At 41.2% G+C, this 27,838-nt stretch overlaps 1 protein-coding gene across 2 annotated transcripts; it reads right to left on the reverse strand.

Moving 5' to 3' along the window:
* Positions 1–1,574: 1,574 nt before the first annotated feature.
* Positions 1,575–26,735, reverse strand: PRPF18 (pre-mRNA processing factor 18). 2 transcript variants are annotated; one of them, XM_053461962.1, is made up of 11 exons: positions 26,570–26,735; positions 23,746–23,823; positions 23,637–23,663; positions 20,684–20,788; positions 19,044–19,157; positions 17,145–17,291; positions 16,077–16,145; positions 10,921–11,061; positions 7,740–7,811; positions 5,923–6,078; positions 1,575–1,955 (listed from the first exon to the last, which is right to left on the reverse strand). In XM_053461962.1, the coding sequence occupies exons 1-11, from the start codon at positions 26,633–26,635 to the stop codon at positions 1,875–1,877; spliced, it is 1,056 nt and encodes a 351-aa protein (XP_053317937.1). In that variant the 5' UTR covers positions 26,636–26,735; the 3' UTR covers positions 1,575–1,874. The 2 variants fall into 2 exon arrangements, with proteins under 2 accessions (XP_053317937.1, XP_053317938.1); XM_053461963.1 differs by lacking the exon at positions 23,637–23,663 and having other exon boundaries at positions 26,570–26,734.
* Between the last annotated feature and the right edge of the window lie 1,103 nt (positions 26,736–27,838).

A 27,838-nucleotide genomic window follows, 5' to 3' on the forward strand; every position in this document is an offset into this window, starting at 1 on the left:
TCAGCGCACTGAATGATACACAACCATCTATACCCTTGAATGTGTTATGTAACAAACACACAACACACACTACTACTACTATTACTACGGGGTCCAGCCGCGTTATAACACTGTGATGAAAAGCAGTTGCCATAACAGAGTTTCTGCTCCTATCCTCTGGAGACCGGCGCTGGCTCTCACTCCCAGCAGCTGCAAACAATTACATCAAGATGCCGTGAGAAACAGAATTTTAACCCCCCCCCCATCTTTACAATCACAACACTGTGACCTACTGCAAATTCGGCCAGGATAAGGATCTTCTGTTTCTGGATACTTTTGATTCTATTTTAGTGGCTGTGCGGTAAAGAAAACATTTTCGGAGCTATTTTAATTCAAGTGACGGCGTAAAGCTGATAAGCCCAAAAGATTATTCATATTTAAAATAAAGACCTGCGTTGCATCAACGTCACTGCGAGTCGTCGGCTCCGTCCTTATTTGAATTTAGATTTATAATGTGTGTGTGAAAAGCTTACGCAGGATTCTTCAGTACCATTAAGTACTTTGACATAGGACGCCTTCTCTTCAGCCAACAACATCAGTTTTCAGACCACTATTTCTAATGAGCTGCTCCGTAAATACAAATGGAGTAAAAGACTAAAAGAGAAACGTAAACTAAAGTAGATCATAGTACATTAGGAATAATAAATACATAATATAAAATTCCTAGTCCTATCACAAAAGATAGGTGCCTGGCTATCGTACCCCTGGAATCTGTCTAACCGTGTTTTTTTGGAATGAGGTTGCATCTAAAAAGGCTTTTTTTCACATTTTTTTTCATTAATATTTCCAAGCCCAGTCATGGTTCATCAGCTGAAGGAATTAATGACATAGCTGAAAATAGCACACACCTGCATTTGTGACAGGAAACACAATTTAACACTGATCATCCTCTTGCATACTGGACATTTCATGTAACCAGGCACCTGCAAGTATTTATATGGATAATAAAGCAACGCCATATAGATCTAGAACAGTATGATAAAAACTACTAGCCACCCATTAGAGACATACAATCATTTAATATTGCTCAACATATAACATAAGCTGGTAGTTTTAACCATTTCTTGTTCTAGTAAATTTGTGTCCTTGAATTGTCATGGTGAACATTATTTTGATGGGTCGTGATACCAATATTCTGTTTGAAAAGAGGTCTTCTCACTATAGCAAGCAGGTTCATCCTACAACACCAGTGCAGACAAAATCAAGAAAAAGAATCAGTTAATAAATCTGATACAACTGTGACCAAGGATATCCTTGAACCCTTCAAACACGCCAGTCACAGCATTTATTTACAGACGCTGTGTAACACCAAGAGGGATGAATACTTGGTTGTAGGGTGTACTTGATTAATTTGTTTTTGGCGGTCAGCAAAACACAAAACCTGTAACTACAACGTCATTTTTTGGCTAACTGACTGTTGGTGGAGGAACATCTGTACAGATTAGATGTCTGATATGCCACATATACAATCTACATGTTCAAGTGAATTTGCACTCAAAGAAAGTGAGAAGTCAGCAGACTGAACGCTCAGAAGGTGGGGAAGATAGAAAACCATTTATTTCACACGTACTTTGTTTGACATTCACATTCGGCATAAAAGAAATTCTCGGAGAGTATTTATATACGGTCACACAATAAACACATATGTGATCTTGAGTCATTATTAGAGGCTTTGAAGCAGCAAGTATTTCTATAAAACAGAAACACTGGAACATGACTTGTTTGGGTGTTGGCTGTGGTGTCCATCCCAATATTATTTGGCAGGAGTTGTAAGAAGTCTTGTGGGGTGCAATATGTACATGGTATCAGAAAAGAAGCCGTGCCGAAAAGCTCTCTCACAACGCGTTGTACTCCACACACTTTGAAGGATCTGTTGAAAAATGCTTCTGACAAATAGTCATTAATCTCTTCAGTCCCTAGAGGAGGAGAATGAAAACAGAAATGTAACAGGTTAAAAGTACTGGAAATCTGGTCCGGCGATTAGCGCAGGTTGATCATTTCTGAAGTAGATGACTTTTGACAGACCTAATGCTTTTTCGCTCCTTCCAATATTTTTATTGTATGGGAAGGTCGTTCATTGAGCAGCCCCATTCTGGCAGCTAAGAGACGTGTAAATAAAAGTTCACTTCAGCAGCCTTGTGCATGCCTGGGAAATATTCCTTACGTTCCATATAACGCATACAAATAATAATGCTTTCTTCTTAACAAAGAAACTAGGATTTATGAAGTATTATATACACACACACACACACACATCACACTGATTGTTATTTACGTGTTTACTTATTTATTTACTTACTAATCATTTAAACCGATAGCTGTCCACGGAGCATACCTGTATTAAAGCTCACCCAGGTACTGTCTAAAACAGTCCGCATCTAGTCTGCAAAAACCTCACACCTTATTAGGCCTTGGTCTCGTCTTATATCAAGATATATATAGAGATATATATAGAGATATATACCGTATTTGCTCGATTATAAGACGACCCTGATTATAAGACGACCCCCCAAAATCTGAATATTAACTTAGGAAAAAAAGAAAAAGCCTGAATATAAGACGACCCTAAAGGAAAAAAGTTTTACCAGTAAATGTTAATTCATGTAAACTATTTTTTTTAATAAAAGCTATGATTGAGAAAAATATTTTTTTTTTGTTTTTATTTCTTTTATATTTTCTATTGTATTTTCCAACCTGTCCCCCAGTTACGCACATCTGCCCCCAGGCTTGCCACACCAATATGGCACTGTGGCCCATGATATGCCTTTTAACCCTCTATATGCCACTGTGCCCCATGGTATGCCTTTTGACCCCCTATGTGCCACTCTGCCTCCAGAAATGCCTTATACCCCTATATCCCATTCTGGCATTTAGGGGGTTAAAATGCATATTATGGGGCAGAGTGGCATATAGGGAGGTATAAGGCATTCCAGGAGGCAGAGTGGCATTAAGGGAGTTAAAAGGCATTGTATAGAGCACTCTGCCTCCAGAAATGCCTTATACCCCTATATGCCACTCTGGCATTTAGGGGGTTAAAAGGCATATTATGGGGCAGAGTGGCATATAGGGAGGTATAAGGCATTTCAGGAGGCAGAGTGCACTATTAAATGCCCCCTTAACGCCACTCTGCCTCCTGAAATGCCTTATACCTCCCTATATGCCACTCTGCCCCATAATATGCCTTTTAACCCCCTAAGTGCCAGAGTGGCATATAGGGGTGTAAGGCATTCCAGAAATGCCCTACACACACACACACACACACACACACACACACACACACACACACACTTACTTACCGGTGCTTCCAATTTCCTGGTGTATTGCCGGGGCAGCGGGTTGACGTCTCATTCCGCGGCAGCCGGAAGGAGGTGGAGTTGGCAGCGGGGGTTTGTATGCGTCCGTCGCAAATACCTTCCCCGGCTGTCAGAGATCAGGAACTCTGGAACAATGATCTCTGACAGTCGGGGAAGGTATTTGCGACGGACGCATACAAACCCCCGCTGCCAACTTCACCTCCGGAAGCACCGGTAAGTGTGTGTGTGTGTGGGGGGGGCGACGACAGGAGGATCCAGGTCCCCTGCAGCGGTGCGGGGGATCTGGATCTTAGTCTCCTAATCAGACCTCTATTTGAGGTCTGATTAGAAGATGACCCCGATTAGAAGACGAGGGGTATTTTTCAGAGCATTTGCTCTGAAAAAAACCTCGTCTTATAATCGAGCAAATACGGTATATAGAGATATATATAGAGATATATATAGAGATATATATAGAGATATATATAGAGATATATATAGAGATATATATACATACATATACATACACAAATCACAGCATATTATTGTACTACATATTTACTGTATTTGAGCGAATATAAGACGAGTCCCCAAACTTTGGATCTAATTGAACCAAAACAAAGAAAAGGTCTGAATATAAGATGACCCTACTGGGAAAGAAATCAAAAACTACTTTTCTCAAAAAACCCAAGACACAAGTATTTGCTCTCAAACCGTTAACATTTATTGAATAAACTGTGTCGCTGTATTTGTATATGAAACCCAAGCAGAGATCTGTGCACACGGAATACAGGGGCAACGATAAAAAAAAACAATAAAATCAGATTTAGAGCTAGAATAAGCCGTTGTGAACATTCCACTTATGACATCACTACTCTACCATTACAAATTATTACAACCTAGTTTACTAGCGATGACTTTATAATTAAAATATGATGTAGTTTTGATCTAGTTGCCTGATGCTGAGGAATATGGGCATTATAAAGAGTTATTACTTTACTCACACATTTTAATTATTGCATGTAGAATGAAAAAGCGGTCTTCTGTGCTATTATAAGGATTCTTGGCACATATAACTCCAGCATACGCATCACTCCATGGGTATAATGGAATTACGACGCGTCATGGGACAAAGCAAGAATGCCATTTACGATACTCACAACTATGGCATTTATGACACATATTTAAATGAGTTTTCTCCACAAAAAAATATTTGCGGCATGCAAAAAGGTGCACTTCGGATATGTGAAGGTATAGCTCATCAGATGTTGGACATACATTAAACTGGCCACATTTATGTAATTACTTCAAACAGAGAAGCAAGATTTTAACAGCTTTATCATTTACAAACACTATATCAATATACTAGGTTTTAAAAATGTGAAAATAATTAATCATAAGCATTATAAAAAAGAAAAATCACAAGTAATAAGAATGATTTAAAAGCAGATCCATTTTTATCTATACATAGTGATAGCGCAGTACAGAAGAAATGATCTACTTGTTTGTTTCCTATATGCCAGGGCTTGACAAATTTGTTGTGAATCTAGGCGCCAGCTAAAAAAAGTTAGGAGCCAGGATTTTTTTTAAAACCAACAGTTGGTCAGGAGTGATCTGATCATCATCAGCCCACTTACTAAACTCACAGCATTTGACCTGGAAGCACCCTGGACTTTCAGATCAGTGCTGTTTTTTTTTTTTTTTTTTTGATTATAATTATTATTATTTTTTTTTTTTAAACTCTTTCAATACTGATGTTCCATTGAAGCACAGCATTGACTGATATTTAGTCCCCACAAGCCAAATGTTAACCCCTGCAATGCCACGAATGTGTCATACACAATTGTGGCATTGAAGGGGTTAACGCTGCACTGTCGCTCTCATGGAGCAATCAGGCAGCAGGGGAGGCCGAAGAACCCTCTCCCCCTGTCCCTGAAGCTGCCTCTGGCAGCTGGGACGCAATTGCTGGTCTATAGACCAGCCATTGCAGGGGGAGTCTCTGATGACTGCTGTAGGCTTCCATGCCTACAGGAGTCATCACACGGCTTGTGGGGGCTCGTTTTTGCTGTTGCTGGTCTGCCTGGAAGCTTCCAGGCAAACCACCAGCAGCAGAGCCTCGTACAAAAACGGGAATTAACCCCTAAAATGCCGCGGCACTTTCGCTCTCATGGAGCGATCAGGCAGCAGGGGGATGTTGTGTCAGGTCCCCACACTTGTGTGGGGACCCAATCAACACTCAACCCCCTTTGCTGAAGCTGCCTGTGGCAACCGCGTTTTCAGCCTACAGGATCACTCCGTGGGAGTGATCTCAGGCTTGGGGGCGGGCTCGGAGTGGCTGTGCTGTCTGCCCAGACTCCTGTAACAGGCTGACAAACACCTAGGCGCCAGGACAAAATTCTCTGTCGCCATGGCGACCTGGCACCTGGGATTTGTCGAGCCCTGACATATGTGTACAGCTTCCCTTATATTAAACATACACACACACACTTATACTTCTCAAACATCCATAATGACTTGCTACATGGGGATCAAAAAGGCCAAGATGACATATGATTAGACGGTATCATGCATTACTGTTTTTCTTAGTTACCTGAATGTATTTTCGCTGGGTTTCGTCATTAAGCACATGAGCCACATGCTTGGAAAAAATCTTCTCACGACCTGTACGGGCATGGATACCAACCATAGTAACACCAATGGGCCATGGGGCATTACCTATCGCCATCTGTAGATAGGCATCATTAGCCTAGACAAACAATTTCAAGAAACAAAAATCAGTATGTTACACACGCACACACCGTATAAATAGATGATCTCGCTTCAATAGAGAGGGGAATGTCTTTCAAATCAAACTGATACAGCTGGTAAGCCATACAGCGGAGAGCCACGTATTTACTCAGGACCAGCTAAGCTCTGCAACATATACTGTGCATATTATACATGCATGGGGCAGGGCTGTTGTCTTGCAAAATGGTCATAGTAGTGTAGATCAATCATGACCTTCATAGCTGTCTATAGCTCTCCACTATTAAAAATGTATTATCCCTGTCACGTAAATATACACACACATAATGTGACTAATGTGACACAGTAACGTCAAAGGCCGGTTTGCAGGATGCGACCTGAAGCATTTTAAAGGTCACACAAACTCATCAAAATGTACGCTTAACCCTTTAAAAGACTTGCTCACACCACTGGCACCGTTTCTGTTAAGGCTAATAACCACTAATGAAACTGGTTTGTCCTTCCATATCCCAGTGCTTATGGGGATGGCTCAGATGTAATTGTGGATGCTAAACACAGTAAAATTGGAGACGCTCAAATAAAGTCCTTTATGGAGGCGATGCGAAAAATGTCAACCCTAAATAACCCTTATAATCTTTATTATCCCCATTAGATTGTAAAAGCATTTCCTTGGCAATACACGCATGCAAAATGGAAAGAGGATCCAAAAACCTGTGGGATACACAAAGCGTGGGACAGCCAAATAATCCAGTAAAAATGGGGTTTGATTCTCTAACACAAATCATCAACAGCCGGGAGAAATAAATGAAATCTATATGAAAACAAAACAACCTGAACGCGGCTGGAACTAGGTTCTGGCCAACGGCGGATTTTATAATTGTGAATGGAATTTATAGTTTGGTCAACAAGGTTATATTACCTGAAGCAGAACCATCACATCAATCCCACCCTCTGGAGATAATTCACTAAAGGGAAAGGGAGCTTTCATCTAGAAGACTTAACTTTATATCACAAACAGCCTTTACTAGCCAAGATCTTTGCAAGAATGTCTGAGCTACCCCCGGCTTTATATGGGGTAATCCAAGCTATTCGTGGAACAGAAGTTCACTGGGTCAGTCTCTCATCATGTAAAGTGAAATCAGTGATACCAAAGCGCATCCCCTTTAAGCGAATAAACTCAAGAGGAAGAATGTTTAGGAAAGAACGATGTCGAGGGATGTATCCAGAACTATAGACTAGCACAAGCATTGTTCTTTTTCCTCTAGACGCCAGTGATGGAGAATAACGGCACTTCCAACAGGAGGCACATGGTCAGAATATGCAGAAAAACGGGTTTGTTTATATTGGTTTTTATTAAATAGCGTTCCGGCTCATATGACACCGAAAATTAAACTCAATCTGGGCCAAAATCAACAAAGACTGCTCTGCTTTTTCTTGAGTTGGTTGTAATCAGCAATCTTTTCTATTGGGGGTCGATTAGACGATTAAGTGCAGGGCATCCAAACACGGCGGGATTCAAACAGAATCAAAGGCACTTCAAACAATTGTGGAAAAAAGTTCCCATAATGTAACGGCCAGAAACATAGCGAGATTTTTAGAGCCATCTTAATCCAATCACTCGGCAGTTACGCCCACAGGGACTGCCAAAAGCACGTGGCTCACCTTCACGTATTCTCTTTGCAGCATGAACTTAATAATATCGGTTATGGACTCTTTGATGTCAGCCGGAAGATTCTAGAAACAAAAACAGTGTTAAAAAATGTAATATTTGCAGTTCTCAATGATGGCAGAAGCACATAAAAAAGGCTTGTTTTGGCATAGCAATGGAACATATGGGCTGTAAGAAGTGCTTTGTTAACAAAAAAAAACTACCATTCAAAAGTTTGGGGTCACCATGCTGCACCAACATAATTGTGTGCGTGAAATGTTCTTCAAAGCACTACGCCAAACAATACGAACTAAACATTTTTATTAAATGATATGGCTCATGGATTTTTGTTCAATATACCCGTACTCATTGAATTTAAAGTTTTCACATGTGATTATTTTTGCATTCAAAGCACAAGCTACATATCTGCTATCTGCCAAAAAATAAGTAAATTAACACATCAAATAAAACACACTGCCAGAAAGACTTTTCACACAGTCACACTTGAGGCAAATATAATAATAAAAAAGTCACTTCCAGTTTGGGAGGAAAGCACCGGTAACTATTCATTGGTTTGTCTGAAGCACTTAATTTTACATCCAAATTAACAAAATTCCTGCGGCTGTTGAATAGCATATCCTGGAACCGATGATGCTTGCAAACCGCAAATGATCTTTAAGTTCACGTACGTCGGTTAACCTGTTATGTGCAGATCTGTAAATCCCAAACAATACCTGTACAGCGTTCATAGGTGATTTGTGGGTTGGATCTGATGACTTGGTATAATAGGAAGTTTTTTTGGCAAAGAATTGGTATAGATGGTAAATACACATAACTCCATGTACAGGAAGCCCGCGTCAGTGCTGGAGGCTTTGTCTGAGTAATAGTCTGGGAAGCAAAGGTGTGGATCCACTAAACTGACATTTTGCAGATTTAACTCTGCATATTAAAGGGCCAGTGTCTGAGAACGTCTCCTGCATACACAATAGCCCGGCTTAATGCATACATACGCAGGGAATTTGTTTAATGTATTATGCCTATCAATAACAGCCCTTTTTGCAAGAGCTCAGAAGTGTTGGTCCTTCACAAAGAAGGGCACTAAGAAAGTTTAAATGTTCAACTCTCCTGCAAACGCCTAGTTTAGAGAACACAGCCCACACCTGCCGGTTGATCATGGATATTTCTGTGAATGGTCTAAATATTGAACATTACTCGCGTTCGCTTTAGTACGTTGATCCTCCCCAAGTCGAGAGGGGGCCTCGCGCTCCCCTGCCCTCGCACTTACTATAGAGCCTGCCACCTCCTTCGAGTCTTGGAGTGGGTACATCACCCGCCTCAGAAGTTGTGGATTGGAGTGGAGGGTGCTCTTTTGGGCTTCCCCGCCCGGTCCCTACCCTGGCTGGCGCTAAACACGGCTAACGGACGGGCTTCACGTCATCCGTTTCTCAGGGCGACGCTTCGTGTCTGGCACTCCTTGCTGCGAGGCACTACGCTGTCTACCATCCCTTCGCCGCTCACCCCAGTGCGGGATAATCCGGATTTCCCGCCTGGAATGGGTGTTGACCTTTTTCCCGCGGCCATTGCGGCACGGGGCTCTGGTATACGTGCCTATCTGTCTCGTACTGGTCTTGCGCCTTTGGGGGACCTGGTGGCCCCTGGTCCTCCGACCCTCTTAGCCCGGTTCCGTTATTCACAGCTTCTTCACTTTTTTCGGTCCTTGAGTCGGCCCCATCATGTCCTCAGGGACCTTACCACGTTTGAGCGTCTCTGCATTACCGCCTCGCTCCCGGGACATGGTGTATCCCTTCTCTACGGTCTCCTCCTGACGGTCTTGCATCCCACTCCTCCCCCCTTTATGGGCAGGTGGGAGTCGTCTTTGCACGTTGTCTTCTCGGAAGGTCAGTGGGAGAAGATGTGTATTCTTACGCACCGCTGCTCCATCAGTAATAGGGACCAGGAAATGTGCTACAAACTGCTTGCTCAGTGGTATCGATCTCCTGCTTCTACTGCACGCTACAGTCCTGCTATGTCGGACGCATGTTGGCGGTGTGGCTTTTCGCCTTGTTCCATCCTCCACCTCTGGTGGGACTGCCCTGTCCTACGCCCTTTCTGGACGACTGTGCACTCATACTTGCAAACCCTATCGGACGACACGATTCCTTTTACCCCGGAGTTTTTGCTCCTTCATCACATGTCCTACCCGATTTCTTGGTATAAAGCCTCTGTGATCCGCCACTTGGTGACTGCAGCGAAGGCCCTGATCCCCTTGCACTGGGGAGATTCTGCCCCCCCCTACGATACGGGAGTGGTTTCAGCGTGTTGAGAGGATGCGAATCCTCGATGAGCTGATGTGCTCCGCCTCGGATGCGGTAGATAAACACCTGCGCACTTGGTTCTATTGGATGCGGCTCCTTTCTGACTCCCGGTAAACTCCTTATTTGACACTCCCCCCGTGTGAACTCACCAGCTCCTTACTGGGCCCCTTTTTTTTTTTTTTCCTCTTTCTCTCTCTCCCTCTTTTCCCTACCCATCCTCTCTCTTTTCCCTTCCCCCTCCTCCCTCTTTTCCCTCCCCCCCTCCTTCTGGGAACCACGCACCTCCCGGTTATGCCCCATTTTTGCAACCGTATATCCTACTTTTTGTACATTATATGCCGTACCATTCTGAGTGGTCTGCCCCAGGGCTGTGCGGTCTGGGTATGGGTTTGGGACTTCTCCCTTACTGTATTGATATTACCTGCCGCCTGTATGGGTCGCGCCCGCATGTATATGCTTTTTTGGTATGTCTCAAACGTATTTCCCACACTTGTGGGCGTCTTGGGTTATTGTGCGCATGTATGCTACCTACTGTAACCTCTGGCATATTGTATTGCTGCCTGTGTTCCCTTGTTTTCCTTTCCCTTCCCCTGATTTTTCCTTTCTGTACCCCTGATTCCTTCGAAAATCTCAATAAATATTGATTTACCCTAAATATTGAACATTACTAGAAACTATGTCTAATGCTACTTACCGTTCAGCATACTTAGTGGGACAGCACCTTCAAAGGCACTTATCCATTTGTAGGCATCCCCATTGTTAATATATAACGTGGCAGCATATGCCAGAGGGCTGAACAATGGGATAGTGGTAAGGTTGGTTGTTCAAGGTCATTGTTAATGATGAACATATTCACAAACCATAGCCCAGAGGCATCTACCTTTTTCCGCAACTTCCGGAACAATGGTTTCAGATACGATTCTGTTTGCTTCTGAGTGGCGCTTGCTAGCTTTCCATGCACGCTGCGTTTCACGTAATCTTCCCTTGCGTTAAGGTCCTTGGCCCAGACACCTAGAAGGAACTAAAGAAAACCACCGGGTTCATGGAAAAATCCACATAAAACAGATAGCGGATCAGACGGAGACCCTGCTTCAACAATGAACAAGGAAAGCCAACCTGGCAATGTGCTACACTAACAGCCTAAAGAAGATACAACATTTTGTACACATTTTAGACTAAAAGAGACGCTCTGGTCATCATATGCACTGTAACGCATTCAGTAGCTGGGACCCCATTAAATAATCATTTGCTAGAACTTGCAGATGCATAAGGGGTTCTATACATGTGGCTCTAATAGAGCAGGTTGGCAAATAAAAAGGAAATCAAAACAAGAAATGCATTTTTCTCAATAATTGTTTTTATTAAATCTGAAAAAAATAGTTTACATGTAAATTAATATTAAATTGATATTTACCAGTAAAACATTTTTTCCTATAGGGTAGTCTTGTTTTCAGGCTCTATTTTTCCCTAAATTAATATTTAAATTTTGAGGGGTCGTCTTATAATCGAGCAAATACGGTACATTAAAAAGATTATTAGCTTTTAGCTCAGAAGCTTTTTATTGCAGCATGTGGGGAACATATTCTATCTGCGGTAAATTAACTCAGACCTGTATGCATGAAGGCAACATTTATTAGGCGTAAACAATGGGAATCTTTGTTACACTAATTGACAATATTAAATCATAATTCTTGTAATATTCTGCCTATGAGGCATTAGGGAACATGACGTTGTTGCCCTTTAAGTCTACATACAAGCAGGAAAGGCTGTATTCCCATGGACATTCAGACTGGCAACAAAGCTAACATAAAAAATACACACGTATAGCATTTGTTTTTATCAATGACATCTTATTACAGGGCTCCACAAACCCCAGGCGCCAAGTCGCCATGAAGACTAGAAACTACATACTGGCACTACTTACTGGGGTTTTGCAGGGTTGAGGGTTGCCATCATGAATGCACGGTCATTGCCGCATTGCACACTTACAGGAAAGCAGAGTGGTGGATACACAATGGCAGAAGATAGGCAGCGGCATGGCTGGCCTCCACGAGCTGAGAGGGGGGGTAGAGTATGTGAGTGTATACTACAGTGTATGTATAGAGCTAGAGTCAGTGTGTGTGTGTGTGTGTGTGTGTGTGTGTGTGTGTGCACGCACATGTATATAAAAGTGTGGTGCTAGTGTTTATGGTGTTTCTATTACAGCATGGCATTATGATGTGTGTATGTCAGCATATAGTTTTAGTTTGTGTATTAGTGTATGGTGTTAGAATGTGTGTACATGAGCGTAGAATGTTAGCATGTGTGTTACTGTAAGGTGGTAGTGTTTGTGAGCACAAGATGTTAGTGTGTGTTACTGTAAGGTGTAAGTGTGTGTAAATGTATGTTAGTGTACGGCAAGGCGCCGGGAAAATAAAAACATGATCGGGGAAGAAAAAAAAAAAAAAAAAAAAAAAGGCTGGCTCCTATATCCAAACCAAATTTCTCAACCCGTGTCTTATTATGAGCCACAACCTTTGCTGGAGAGGAAGCTATCTAGTCATATTACAAGGCTTCATGACACAACATTCAAAAAACTGATCTCCACCTATGCTATATTATATATAAATATATAATACAGATGGCTTTTTATACAAAGACATGATAAACACTGGTAAAGGGGGAAGAAAATCTTGAACGCTACAGGATCCATATGAAAATGCAATCATCTCACAAGCTACAGTAAGTATACATATTTTACTGTAATAACACGTGGAAGGCTTGGAATAAATGAAAGTACTTTTTCTACAGTTAACGCACAATATCAATGTTAAAAAAGAGAAAGTAGGTCTTATTTTATAACCTTTGTATTTAAGGCATTACAAGCTTATTCCACTGGTAAGCAAACGCTTTTATATTATACTTCATCAAAGTGCATTTATTTTACCATATGCAGTTAATACTGGATATGCAGCACTTGTGAATGTGTGTCAAGGCCAGGTGAGCCAAGGCCGGCAAATGCCCAATCATAGGCCAAGCTAAACACGGAGCAGCCAGGTAATTACTGATGTGCGGAGGACGAGGAAATGCAGACGCTAAACTTGCTAAGAGCCTTGGCTTTTTTTTCTGGCAAAATATTACGACACAAAAAAAAAACCAAGAAGCCTTTGAAGCTTATAACAGGCGCCCCAAACACCTGCAACAATTTGGCATTACATTATTCACAAAGAAGCTTTTTCTTATTACATACCCCCATCCTTTAGCTAGTCTACAGAGCGGAAGTTGTATACGCGTATTGGTCCCCCGCCGGCCCCGCAAGACACCCGGGAGTCTGCTCCGGTAAGTCCGGGGGGGGGGGCAGAGGTAAAATGCATCGTGCGCTTAGACAACCTCCCGTGCCGGCGACCCCCCCCTCCCCCCCCGTGGGAAGTGCTGGCACGGGAGGCTGTCTGAGCGTATTGGGGAGTAGGATGCAGGTCCCCTGCACAGCTGCGGGGGATCTGTATCCTAACCCCGCTGCCTGCCCGGCGCCCGGGACTGCATGCCCCGGGCGTCAGGCGGAATATAGGCCGCACCCCCACTTTAACCCCTTGGCTGCTAAGCCATTTCACACCCTGGTGCTAAGCTAGTTTTCGGCATTTTGGTGCATCTCACGTTTAAACGTGTTTCAAGTAAATTTCTTGGGAATAAACTATACAAACCATATATTGTTTTTTTCAGCACACCCAGCAGATTCCAAATATACCATTTTTATATGTGTATGTCTCATTAGGTTTGCAAAATACAACCAAAAATGGGAAAAAAGTGTAATTTTTCACTTCCAACTCAATAAAAACTAGTTTGTAATGTTATTTTTCTAAACTCTAATATCAAAACCTGTGTTGCTAAATATTTGTAGTAGGTAACCGGTCTAAAATAAACAGACATTGAGAACAGTAGACTGTGTTTTTCTAATATTTTATTGCTAAAAGTTAAATTTATTAGACTATCACAAAATTCATCTTTAAATTTAATGCATGGCTGCGTCAATTAAACAGCTCTAGCTGCCCGGGATGTTAAAATATGCCAACAAAACTATATATTTTTAGAAACTACACCCCCAGCCGCAGCAAATGAGGTCTTATTTGTATTTGTATCACAAATCTGACATGCACAACAAATAAGTGAATATCACACTTCTAAAAATAAAATAAAAATTAAATTAAAAGCGACAAGTTCATTTATGTCTTGTGCACTCCAGGTTTGTCCTAGAAACACATGCAGCCCCTCATTTGATGCGCCAAGGGGTGTAGTTTCTGAAAATATATACTTTATGTACCATAATTTAACTTCCCAGCTGTCTAGAGCTGTCTAAATGCAGCCATCACCCCTAAATGTTTTAAGACAATTTTTTAACAAGATTCTCCAATCTGCCATATCTGAAGTTAAGGTGGTCTAGACATCTGGGAAGTTAAATTAGGGTACATAAAGTACACATTTCAAGAAACTACACCCCTTGGAGCTTCAAATGAGGGGTTACATGTATTTCTAGGACAAAAGTTAAGTTCACAGATAATGATGGAATATGTCGCTTTGGCTAGAAAATATGTTTTTTCTAACCATAGCGACATGTTCATTTGTGTCTTGCGCACTCCAGGTTTGTCCTAGAAACACACGCAGCCCCTCATTTGATGCGCCGAGGGGTGTAGTTTTTGAAAATATGTACTTTTTGTGCCATAATTTAACTTCTTACGTGAGCAGTAATGCCACGTCAAGGCTTCAACCCTCTCCATTCACTCGCAGAAGCACACACCATACTTTCCATACATTCACTCGCAGAAGCACACAAACCATTCTTTCCCCTTACAATCCCAAAGAGATGATCGTAAAGGGAGAAAAAAATCACTTTTACAGCAAAAATAAGTTTTGCAGTAAAAATGCAAGGGGCTCCAGGGATGATATGGTTAACTTACGTACTACAGGCTATACGGCTGATTTTTGCAGTTCATCTGGATTTCAAAAATTGCCTTCCTCTACCACTGGCTAAATTTAACCCCATGATCAAAGGGATCACGGGGTTAAAATTTAGTATCGCCATTTTTAAAAAGGGAATGTGACTTTTTATAGCTGTATGATCACTGTGGTAACATTGGCTACCACAGTGATCATTTAGCTAGAATACTTAAACTTTTTTTTTTTTTTAAAGTTAAACCAGTTTATGTTTAGATAATTTAATTTGGGGGTCTCTAGGCAATTTTGATCTTTATTTATCTGCCTTTAGAGACCCCCAAATCATTTTTTTTACTTTTTTTGTACATTTTTATTTTTTTAACATATTTTTTATTCTTTTTTTACAAGCATTATACCGTTGGAAAGGTGAGGCGATTACCTTTCCAACGGTATATGTTGGGGGTCTTTAGCTGCTCAGATGCCTGAGATACAGGCATCTAAGCAGCATGCCCCCATACTGTGAAAACTGACGATTGTCAGTTTTCAATAAAGTTGCGCGGTGACGTCATCGCGTCATTACGCGCGACGTCACCGGCCGGATCGGGTGGTCCCAGTGATGCCCTTCAGAATGAGGGGCAGATCGCCGGGGTAGGTGGTGGACCCCCATCAAGGTAGGAGAGTGCTAGCGACAGCATGGTGCCGTCGTTAGCACCTGACTGGGACTGCTAGCGACGGCACCATGCCGTCGTTAGCAGTCAAGGTGTTAAAGACTTAAAGTGGGGGGAAAAAGTGCGGCCTATATTCGAGCCAATACGGTAGTTCAGAAAGTGTTTCCAATACAGCGGTCAGCAAGGGATGACTGGTAGTCAATGGTAACGAGTTACAGGGGTATGTCAGAGTTCCAGACATTTCCACTTATGAGAACAAAAGAATCACTGGGCTCCTGGGGGTAGATACTGAAAACCCACACTGCTGGGGGGTACATGAGAGCAAAACAACTCATGTTTTAACTCCCCGCAGTAACAAAGATGTAACCTTGCATGAAAAGGTATGATGGGTGGAAAAACCTCACAGAGAACTTGATAAATTTTCCTCTAATATCGTAGAAAAACAATAAATTAGTATTACCTTTAGAACTTTGTTTATAATATCCATGTCCTTATTATCATCCCCTTGTCCCAGGCACTCTCCCAAAGCCTGCAATAGAAATCAGATCAGTTCAGTAAAAAGAAAATGAATTGAAGCCCTTTTACATAAGTTACATGCAGTTATTTCACAGACACACACATTATATACATCTATGTATATATATATATATATATATATATATATATATTTGGATTATATACTCAATTAAAACTCAGTTTAGTTAGACATACAGAATGAATGTGTAATGAATCAAATGTCAAATTAAAGCGCATAAAAATGAAAATCACGGTTTCTATGCTATGAAGGAACAGTTACAAAGTAAAATTAGTAACAGAGACCGGTTCAACATCACATGATGTGGTTACAGAGCTATTTCGTTTAAGCACCTGTTCCAGCCATTCTGGACTCCATTCAAATCCCACTTTCCAGATGTCTGCATTTTCTAGTGAAAAATCAACTCCCTCCAAAATTGGTTTAAACCCTTCACCTTAAGCTCAATCTTTTAAAAAAGGGGATTATGCATGCAAATTTGCTCTTGGGGGACTACACAAAATAAGAAAAATCATACACCTTTAATTTTGTCACCAAAACTCAAAAATTGGAACTTTTCAAGGAATCCGGTAAAGCCGTGTACCATGCTCTGCAACCATTACGTATCAGTAACTTCAAACATTGCAGAACCTAGTAAAACCAGCACAATCACGAACAGAAAAGAGAAAGATATCCAACGGAAAAAAAAAAGTTCTTCCATGTTTTCCCAGCAGAACCACAATTAAACTTTTCTTTGCCTACAAGAGAGGTCAAGACTGCTGTCTGACATACACCATCAATCCTCTGAACGTTGGGGGCTCTGAAGATTTGAAGTAGTGATGGTCTACATCAGATCTAAACCATCTGGTATTTACAATATGTGAATGCCACATTAACATTACAGAACTGGGCTTTACTGGTACCAGCCAGATTGGGTAGAAATATTAATTGCTGTTCAAGGTACCAGACCCAGGTTTCTTCCCTTAGCACACCATAGTCCATTGTATGTCTACACACCTCTAGCTCCTCAATCGTGGTGTTTTCTTCATGGACCTTAAGGTCATTTTGCGCATCCTCGTCTGCTGGTTCCTGGCCACCCACGATTTCGTTAAGATATTGTTGATCAATTTTATCAAGGGCTGCCTTTAAGTCATTTCTTAAGCCCTAAGAAATAAAACATATTAAACACGGCACATTTAATTAGGTCAAGCGTAATGTAAGCAGGAAGTGTATTGCAAGGCAGATTGATGGCCACTTTTTCAGTATGAAAGCCCAATCAATCCAATAAATATTCTTTCAGAAGATGGTTTGGCTTGGTATTTTAAATATATTATGATCTATTTTATACAAATTTAAATTATTTTGAATATATACACACACACACACACACACACACACCGTATTTGCTCGATTATAAGACGACCCCCCAAAATCTGAATATTAACTTGGGGAAAAAAGAAAAAGCCTGAATATAAGACGACCCTAAAGGAAAAAAGTTTTACCAGTAAATGTTAATTCATGTAAACTATTTTTTTTTAATAAAAGCTATGATTGAGAAAAATATTTTTTTTGTTTTTATTTCCTTGTATTTTCCAACCTGTCCCCCAGTTACGCACATCTGCCCCCAGACTTGCCACACCAATATGGCACTGTGGCCCATGATATGCCTTTTAACCCTCTATATGCCACTGTGCCCCATGGTATGCCTTTTGACCCCCTATGTGCCACTCTGCCTCCAGAAATGCCTTATACCCCTATATCCCATTCTGGCATTTAGGGGGTTAAAATGCATATTATGGGGCAGAGTGGCATATAGGGAGGTATAAGGCATTCCAGGAGGCAGAGTGGCATTAAGGGAGTTAAAATGCATTGTATAGAGCACTCTGCCTCCAGAAATGCCTTATACCCCTATATGCCACTCTGGCATTTAGGGGGTTAAAAGGCATATTATGGGGCAGAGTGGCATATAGGGAGGTATAAGGCATTTCAGGAGGCAGAGTGCTCTATTAAATGCCCCCTTAACGCCACTCTGCCTCCTGAAATGCCTTATACCTCCCTATATGCCACTCTGCCCCATAATATGCCTTTTAACTCCCTAAGTGCCAGAGTTGCATATAGGGGTATAAGGCATTCCAGAAATGCCCTTTTCCCCCATTTAACACACACACACGTGCTTCCAATTTCCTGCTGTATTGCCGGGGCAGCGGGTTGACGCTGCAGCCGGAAGGAGGTGGAGTTGGCAGCGGGGGTTTGTCTGCGTCCGTCGCGCATACCTTTCCCGGCTGTCAGAGATCAGAGTTCCGCGCACCGGTGCGGCACCGATCTCTGACAGTCGGGTAAGGTCTGCGCGACGGGCGCAGACAACCCCCGCTGCTAGCCACACCTCCTTCCGGCTGCAGCAGACGTTGTCTACGCGGATCGCGTAGACGTCAACCCGCTGCCCCGGAAATACAGCAGGAAGCACCAGTAAGTGTGTGTGGGGTGGGGGGGGAGTGTTAAATGGGGGGGGGAGTGTTAAATGGGGGGGGGAGTGTTAAATGGGGGGGGGTGTTAAATGGGGGGGGGGTGTTAAATGGGGGGGGCAGGAAGATCCAGGTCCCCTGCAGCGGTGCGGGGGATCTGGATCTTAGTCTCATAATCAGACCTCTATTTGAGGTCTGATTAGAAGACGACCCCGATTAGAAGACGAGGGGTATTTTTCAGAGCATTTATCATATATCGAGCAAATACGGTATATACACTTCTAAATGTAGCTGTTGAAACTTGCAGCCCAAGTAAACAATGCTTACAAATGTTTACTTTGTAACTGTTAAGCAAGATTTTCAAGGGCTAATTCAAAAACAGATGAACGCAGCGAATATCAGAATAGTTCCTCCCGTTCGTGCCTTCACTGCATTGGGTATTAGTTCCAAATACCTTGTTGACTTCAGGAGCAAGAATTTCAATTTTTCTCAAGCGCTGAAATGAGTCATAATCCGTTTCTCCAAACAGTCTGATGGGTTCGCCCCTCTCTCTCAGCCTCCGTATCACCTATAGAAAAAGAATTTAAAATAAATAAATAAATATAACCTAAAAAGCTAAAAACATCCAAAGGGAGTGTTATATATTATTTTATATATTAAGGAAGGATAATATATTTGTATATAAGCTAGGTGACAATATGCACAGAAAACAAAAATCATGTTTTGGGTCAGCAAGTTACTGTGCATTTTATAGAGCCATTGTTCAACATAACCTAGTAATGATCGAATGCAATTGATCAATAAAAACAGTTTGTTAAGGATCAACTGTTTAACCCCTTAAGGACAATGGGCGGTCCCTAAACCCATTGAAAACAATGCATTTTGAGCCCGTACATGTACGGGCTTTGTCATTAAGGGGTTAAAAATGTATCCCTGATCTTTTTTTATCTTATAAAAATATTAAAAGAAAATATCCTGTTAACTTAACATTGCGCAAACCTACTAGAACCAACCGGGCAAAAATCCAATGTATTAATGCTGGGAGCAAAACTGTTAAAAAGTTGAGGCTGCTTATAAAAAGCTGTCTGGGAGTAGACGGTACTTTGCGAAAAAGGTCGGTAAAACACTTATCGAATTTGGTTTCGTAAGCGCTGAAATTTAATAATTTTATTTTAAATGGCTTTTTTTTGTGGATGGAAAATTCTTGCTTTCGTAGCCATTTCATTCCTCGCTGCCATTATAGTTCTGCCCCATTAACAGTTTGAAGTTATGTTACAAAAGGAGCCAATAACCCTTAACTTCAAGCGCACTCTTACATTTCTTATGTGGTGCTGATTTATACTCTGGTTTTGTGAAATCCTGCAACTTATTAAAAATGGAGCAGCCTTTTTCCAGAGTCACAGTGGACTCGCCGAGCTGACATATTAACCACTGTGTTATTCTTGGAAAGCTGCTACTAGCTCCACAAAAGAACCATAATCAATGCAAATGCATACATTGGTTTGCAGAGGCGGGCCCTAATTGCATATGGCAACACTTTATAATGTTTGTCTGGACCACATTTGCAAAAGGTGCAAGATCAAATATCAAACATCCATAAACCATAGGTCAAGCCAAATATATTTAGCCCTGCCGCCCACCCTATCATCTGAATTTAGCGCAGAGAAAATCTGTAGAGAGCCAATAAAATAAGACAAGTGCTAAGACATGAATGCCCATCGATTGTGGCTCTGCTATTAAAGATGAACGCCTATCACAAAAGGCTGTCATTAGTTCCCGCAGCTTGCAGTCCTTCTTGCATAAGTGCATCCTTGTGAAAAACCCGCAAATATTCATGTTCATCCAATCCAATGAGAATTCTAGCTCTAGTTGCAAAATCTTGCAATTAAATGGCTAACATCGTAACATTACCATGTCTACAAACAGGTTCTGAGGTGTGGAAGAGCTAAATTGGAACACTTTAGAAAATCACTCCTGGGAGAGAGTGAAAACCTGCAGAATTAAAAATAAAAAACAAACTGCAACATGAACTTCCACCCCGTGCAGTGGGGAAATAAAATACATATGAATTTTATTACAGTAACAAAACCTCACCTCTTGTCTTGAAAGCGTCATAGGAAGCTTCTCTTCTGCAAGCTCCAGCTCCAGCACTGGGTTGCTTGAAGATGAAGGCTTCTCCTCCTCTTCTTGTTTCTGAAACTAGGTTGCCAAAGACAAAAACGTTAGGGCCTATTACAAGCGCAGGAGGTTAAGACTCTAAAAAGGTTTCTCACCCATGTCGGAAGAACTGCTAACATGCTAGTGTCCTATTCATACTACTAAAGTTTAACGAATGACAAAGAATACCTAACATCAAGGGCAGGAGATATTGGGCTAGTAGGCAGATAAAGAAGATCAAACTATAAAACTACTGCTTAGAATGAGGTTTATGCTTTTTGGGCTCACAATGATGTATTTGAAAAAGAAAGATGCTATTAAACGATTTGGATTTCACAGACAGAGCTGAGCCATGTGTTAGTAGGAAAATAGGATGGCAAGTACCACACTATGATCCTGCAGCTGAATAAAGCACACTAGTAGCAACGGGGTCTCCCTTATCCATTTCACATGAAATACTCTGCAAGCGCAAGAAGTGCCCACAATTGACTTGGCGTCTCATGCCATGCCCTAAGCACTGTGCACACTGATTTACTGCAAGCTGGACATTAGAAGACATTCTTAAATAATGCAGGTTCTTCCCGGTCATTTTTAAATCACCTTCACATAAGACCTAAATATAATGAAGACAGCAAGTGAAAGAGCTTCCATGCACTTTTCCAGCAACTACTGATCATGTGTACATCACCCAATGCGTTATAACATTGAGAGATACGAGTGGCTAGTGAATGGATCCAGAATCCAGCGTGGAAGAATGCCATCACTTCCACCACGAGAATAATGCTGGTTAATCCCACCGGATCCCTCAGGAAGGTAGCAATGGAGTACACCAGGTGGGCACAGGCAGCAGAAGATGTGTTTGGCCAAGCTGGAAGAAGGAAAGGGCAAATGCATAGGAGGGGATCCCTCCATGCATCTTCATGGGGTTAATATGAAAAGGGGCCCCTCAGACAGCATATAGAGCATCCTACTAAAAAGGAGTAATTCCACCTAAGGGGCTATTAAATGAACCCAAGATACGGTCTGAATCATGTAGAAAGTAAAAGAAACATCATGACTGTCCCTCATGAATGTTCCTTGTCTCTTAAAAATTTATTGAGATATAAAACCAAAACCCTCCCCTATGTATTATATCATAGCAATCTAACTGCTTACAGTAACTCCCACTTGTCACGTCATGCTTATGCATGTGAAAAAGCAAAGCTTTACAGATCCTAATACACAGTGATGGGGGGAGTTAGTTATAATGCGTGATAGACGTAACTGATTGAGTATTTTGTGTGGTACCTGTGAGGGTGTGAGGTGTTTCCACCCATCACACAAGGTCCCTTTAAACTAGAGAACCTTAAAGGTATTGCACCCTCTGTGATGTTAGAGACATGCAGGCTGAGCAGTGAAGATAGCCAGAATCAAACGCACTGATGAAATGCATTCAACAAGAACATACGGCTGAACTGTATGCTATTAAAAAAAAGGAATACCATAATACAAGAATCTAGTAAAATTAAGAAAGAAATGTCTACGTCAAAGAGAACCTTTAAGCAAGAAACTTATTACATGAAAACCATTTGTGTGTAGATTTTGAATTAGTCATTAAGGTTTTCAAGTATGTTTTTACCACATGCATATTGTATAATGTGCAATATAAATTGATGTTTTTGTTTGCATCCTGGTTGCAGGAAAAGCAAATTGCTTTCATTTCTTATACCAAAGGAGAAACCAGTGTGTCTCGCAATGGTAATTTACATAGAAAATGCAAGTCATGGCCATTTTATTTCAATAACAGGACATGCTCATTACACCATGTTCAAGGGTAATGACAAATGCAATTTTGATGCAAGGTGTTTTCTTAGGTTTAGATGACTTCAAAATAACATTTTTGGAAAATAATGCATTTTAGACTCTGCATAGGACATTCCAGTTTGGCTGCATGTGTACTTTGATAATGAATACAAATATAGAAAGAAAGAAAGAAAGAAAAGAAAATACAGTCAAATTCCAAGACCCCAAGGATTATAAAAATGGACATTGATTTGTTGATGAAAATGTAAAACTTGTGAAATGTAAAACTGATTTTCCAGGGGTTCAGAAGTCAGTAAAATCAAGTCAGGTGGGAGAAGCGTGGTGCAACATTTTACCAAGAAATCAAAGCAAATAGGCAGCAAAGTCACTTTATCTCAAGGCAACAAGTTAGCATTATAAAATTCAATGTAGCAAAATGCAAAGCACTTGGAAGCACTGGATCTCCATTAGTTCAACAAAATTACAATTACAAAAAGGCAATTTATTCAATATATAAAAATATCCAAAATGCACAAAGGTTGCTATTTTCATTCACACTTTACTGTATTTTTACATCAAATTTGAGCGCTCTGTGTAAAATTACATATTTGTTTTGTATGTTTTAATTGTTGTGATTCTGATGGTTATCATGTTACTTGCTGCATTTAAAACAAATATTATATTCAATAGAAAAAGAAGACTAGTCAAGCCAAGTACAAACCAAAGCACCAGCTTTTTAATGTTGAGGGCCACATAGGATTTTGATGTTTAGACTGGCAGAGTCAGACACCATAACTCAAATTATGTTATAGCACAGTTATTGCCACAGGGATAGTAAGTGTCTACTTAGACAACAATGATATAAGGCATCACAAAAAGGTCACTTCAAATAGTAGGATTTGTTTGTGGACACGTGTAAACCATGTACGCAGTAGATCCAGTGTCCAAGTTTATGCCACCAAACACATTGAGCCATTCCATGCTTGATGCCTTAAGTAGTAAATCATTTCAAAATGATTTGCTCAATCAAGGAAAAGGGTAGATATCAAAAGCATTTTGAAAATGTGCAAATGTAATCATGCATTTCTAGCTCACTAGAAAGTCATACCTTTCCTTCTGGCTTCACATTAACAGGCTAATGAACAAAGAGAAATGATTAGCTGAGTATGCATGAAAGTGAAATCATTATGAACCAGGAACCGGGCAGATGACAATACCTTGTAGCCACATCGTTCAAAATACGCTTCCTTCTCTTTTTCAGCAAGCTCACTGCGCTTAAAATATTTCTTACTTTCCTGAAACAGAAAAAAGATGCACTGATCAAGATAATTCACAGGCACAGACAATTATTTTTGCCAAACCTATAATAATTTGTTTTGCATTGTAAATATAAAAATCAAAAAGGTTAATATATTTGAGGTTTATTTACTAACAGGAGAGCTGTGGTTCCATTTCAAAGAGCTCACTATACATGACAAAGGTCCACCCTTGGGGCTTATGGTGCATCCATTGGCTGGCCATGTATATTTAAATTTAACACTAACAGTCAATTTGCAAAAGCTATATTAAGTTCAACGTTTGGGATTCTTTGTTATCACTCACAAACAGAAAGCTTCTTGCATTCTGTAAATATAGCGCACATTCGTGTATACATTAAAAATAAGTATAAAAACATATATAGTGTCAGTGACACCGAGTAACGCGTCTCTGGAATGCGCCGACATTCACTAGAGGTTTCCGCAGACCAGTACAGCAGCAGATTTTTTGGAGCAGGAGTAACCATCGCTTGAAATGACGGCGCAGATTTGGGGTAGGAGAGGGTCTTAGCCAAAAGAATACCAGTTCGCCCGTTAAGGGGCCAACTACTCCCTTAGTAGACTCACCATGACAAGCACCTGGCTTCCGAGTCCTGCAATATTTAATGCTTCACTCAAAACAAAAATTAGCTGTATTAATTATTACACACATAGTATTAGCTGCTGTTAGATATCACTTTGGTAAAAAACTGACTAGCTAGAGGGTGACTGTAATGTGTAACTCCTACTGTGTTTTGACTCTATGCAGTATATATACATATACATATATATACATATAATCTAAAAGTAGTGAAGCCAGCACTCACGGTCTTCAACAATGCTTCAGATGTTTTTTTGGTTTTATATATATATATACCGTATTTGCTCGATTATAAGACGAGGTTTTTTCCAAATGCTCTGAAAAATACCCCTCGTCTTATAATCAAATAGGTCTGATTATGAGACTAAGATCCAGATCCCCCGCAGCGATGCAGAGGACCTGGATCCTCCTGTGTTAACCCCCTCCCCCCCCCACTTACCGGTGCTTCTGAGTCCCCGGTGCTTAGTCCGGGCTGCGTGTAGAGCTCTACACGATACAATCGCGTAGAGCTCTACACGCTGCCCGGACTAAGCACTGGGGACTCAGAAGCACCGGTAAGCTGGAGGGGGGGGGGGCGCATAACACAGGAGGATGCAGGGGACCTGCATCCTCCTGTGTTATGCCCCCTCCAACTTACCGGTGCTTCTGAGTCCCCGGTGCTTAGTCCGGGCAGCGTGTAGAGCTCTACACGATACAACACGAAGCTCTATACGCTTCCCGGACTAAGCACTGGGGACCCAGATGCAGGGGACCTGGATCCTCCTGTGTTAACCCCCGACCCAACTTACCGGTGCATCTGAGTCCCCGGTGCTTAGTCCGGGCTGCGTGTAGAGCTCTACACGATACAATCGCGTAGAGCTCTACACGCTGCCCGGACTAAGCACTGGGGACTCAGAAGCACCGGTAAGCTGGAGGGGGGGGGGGGCGCATAACACAGGAGGATGCAGGGGACCTGCATCCTCCTGTGTTATGCCCCCTCCAACTTACCGGTGCTTCTGAGTCCCCGGTGCTTAGTCCGGGCAGCGTGTAGAGCTCTACGCGATTCGCGTGGAGCTCTACATGCTGCCCGGACTAAGCACCTGGGGCTCAGATGCAGTGGACCTGGACCCTCCTGTGTTATGCGGCCCCCCCAACTCAGAAGCACCGGTAAGTTTGGAGGAGAGAGGGGGAGTGTTAAATGGGGGGTGTAAGGCATTTCTGGAGGCAGAGTGCTCTTTGAAATGCCTTTTAACCCCTTTAATGCCACTCTGCCTCCTGAAATGCCTTAAACCTCCCTATATGCCACTCTTCCCCATAATATGCCTTTTAACCCTCTAAGTGCCAGATAGGGTTAAAAGGCATATAGGGTTAAAAGGCATATCATGGGGCACAGTGGCATTTAGGGTTAAAAGGCATATCATGGGGCACTGTGGCATTTAGAGGGTTAAAAGGCATATCATGGGGCACAGTGGCATATAGGGGGTATAAGGCACTTCTGGGGCAGATGTGCATAACTGGGGGGCAGGTTGGAAAATAGAAGGAAATAAAACCAAAATATTTTTCTCAAGCATACCTTTTATTAAAAAAGTGTTTAAATGAATTAACATTTACTGGTAAAACTTTTTTCCTATATGGTCGTCTTATATTCAGGCTTTTTCTTTTTTTCCTAAATTAATATTAAGATTTGGGGGGTCGTCTTATAATCAGGGTCGTCTTATAATCGAGCAAATACGGTATATGTGTGTTACATGAAGTTTTGCATTGGTGCTCCTGTTTTCCCATTTGGGATCTCCACACCGTAAATTATAATCAGGTTTTTATCATGAGTAATCTACTGTATATATGACTGTATTTTTCATTTTCAGGAGATCTTACAGTGAGATACATGGGGTGATGTAATGCTGGAAGCTGAGAGTGTCCCTTAATTTTTCTGAATTCAAACATAATTCATGGGAAAAGCACTATGATTGTAGCTAAGTACTACACTATAATGGAACATGAGTTATGTTATGACGTAACGAGGTCTGAACTTTAAAACATGCTAAGCCACCATAGTGCAGAATTATGTTTCCTGATTTCACAAAGTATATAGCTCTGGAGCTAAAAGTCGCGGGAAACCTACAAATAAATGTTGACTATGAGGGGAAAAAATGAACGCGAGCTCACCCCAACCAGCTGCTTCTCCTCTAGCTGCTTCCTCTTCCTCGCAATCTCGGCTTTTAGAATATCCATCTCTCCAGCTAACGAACGGTCACCGTCTTCATTACCACCAGTAACGCAAAGCAGCCAGGGCACGCAGCTTCCTGTTTACACCGGAAGGAGTCTCACTTGCCTCTGTACCCAGATTTCTCGGGAAGTCGATGGAACTTCCGGCTAGAATAACCACGTTGGAACGCAAAAACTTCTGGCTGACAACTTAGTGATAGGAGGACCACATGAGAAAGTATTAGTCGGCAACCAACTTTATCTCTACACCTTACAATCTTCGGCAAGTACAGCCATGCAGTATTGCGGGCTACGTTTATATTGTGTAGTGTGTGTGTGTATATATATATATATATATATATATATATATATATATATATATATATATATATATATATACACACACACTCTTCACCTGTCAAATTCTAAGTTATATACTACGTATGTCCTGTACCCATTGTACAGTGCCACGGAATTTGATGGCGCTACATAAAACAATAAAAAATAATTATACATATTTTTATATAAATAAATTATATATATATATATATATATATATATATATATATATATATATATATATATATATATATATATATATATATATATATATATAATCATAAGGGCGCCATTTTAATGTGGCCCCTTCAATAACTGTGTATGTACGTAATGACAATGCAGCCCGGCGTTATTATATGCGTAGGTAAATTAGTTGTGCGCAAATGAAAAAATATTTTATCATTCACAGTGACCGGGTTTGGTGTTATTAGAACAAGGGCCAGTAGATGTCGCTGTAGCGATAAGTGAGACTGCAGTATAGAGCGCCACTATAGACTCATATACAGGAGGAAATGTTATACAGACTCGGTTACAACTTGTAAGGATCTATTTATAAAGGATAGGGGGGGAAACGAATGTATGATTCCTGTGCATTTAATGACATGCGCAAATGGGTAACAATATTCCACACAATGAATCCTGCCACCCTGTTAAAGGGACAATCTACTGTCACAAACAGCAATGCAAATTAACCCCTTCCAGGACAGGACAATTTCCATATTTTTTTGCTATACAGTTAAGGATTTTTTTTTACATTGTTTTAGGAATAATCATAACATTAGGGGTTTTTCAATGTAATCCTTTTTAAATATTTTTGTTACCATTTTTTACACTGTCTCTTTTGTGGTCTTTAGTGACCCCAGGGATCTCTACTTGCACAAGGGATATCAC

This window comes from Spea bombifrons, chromosome 4 (genome assembly GCF_027358695.1).
Source record: "Spea bombifrons isolate aSpeBom1 chromosome 4, aSpeBom1.2.pri, whole genome shotgun sequence".
In the NCBI taxonomy this organism is placed as follows: Eukaryota; Metazoa; Chordata; class Amphibia; order Anura; family Pelobatidae; genus Spea; species Spea bombifrons.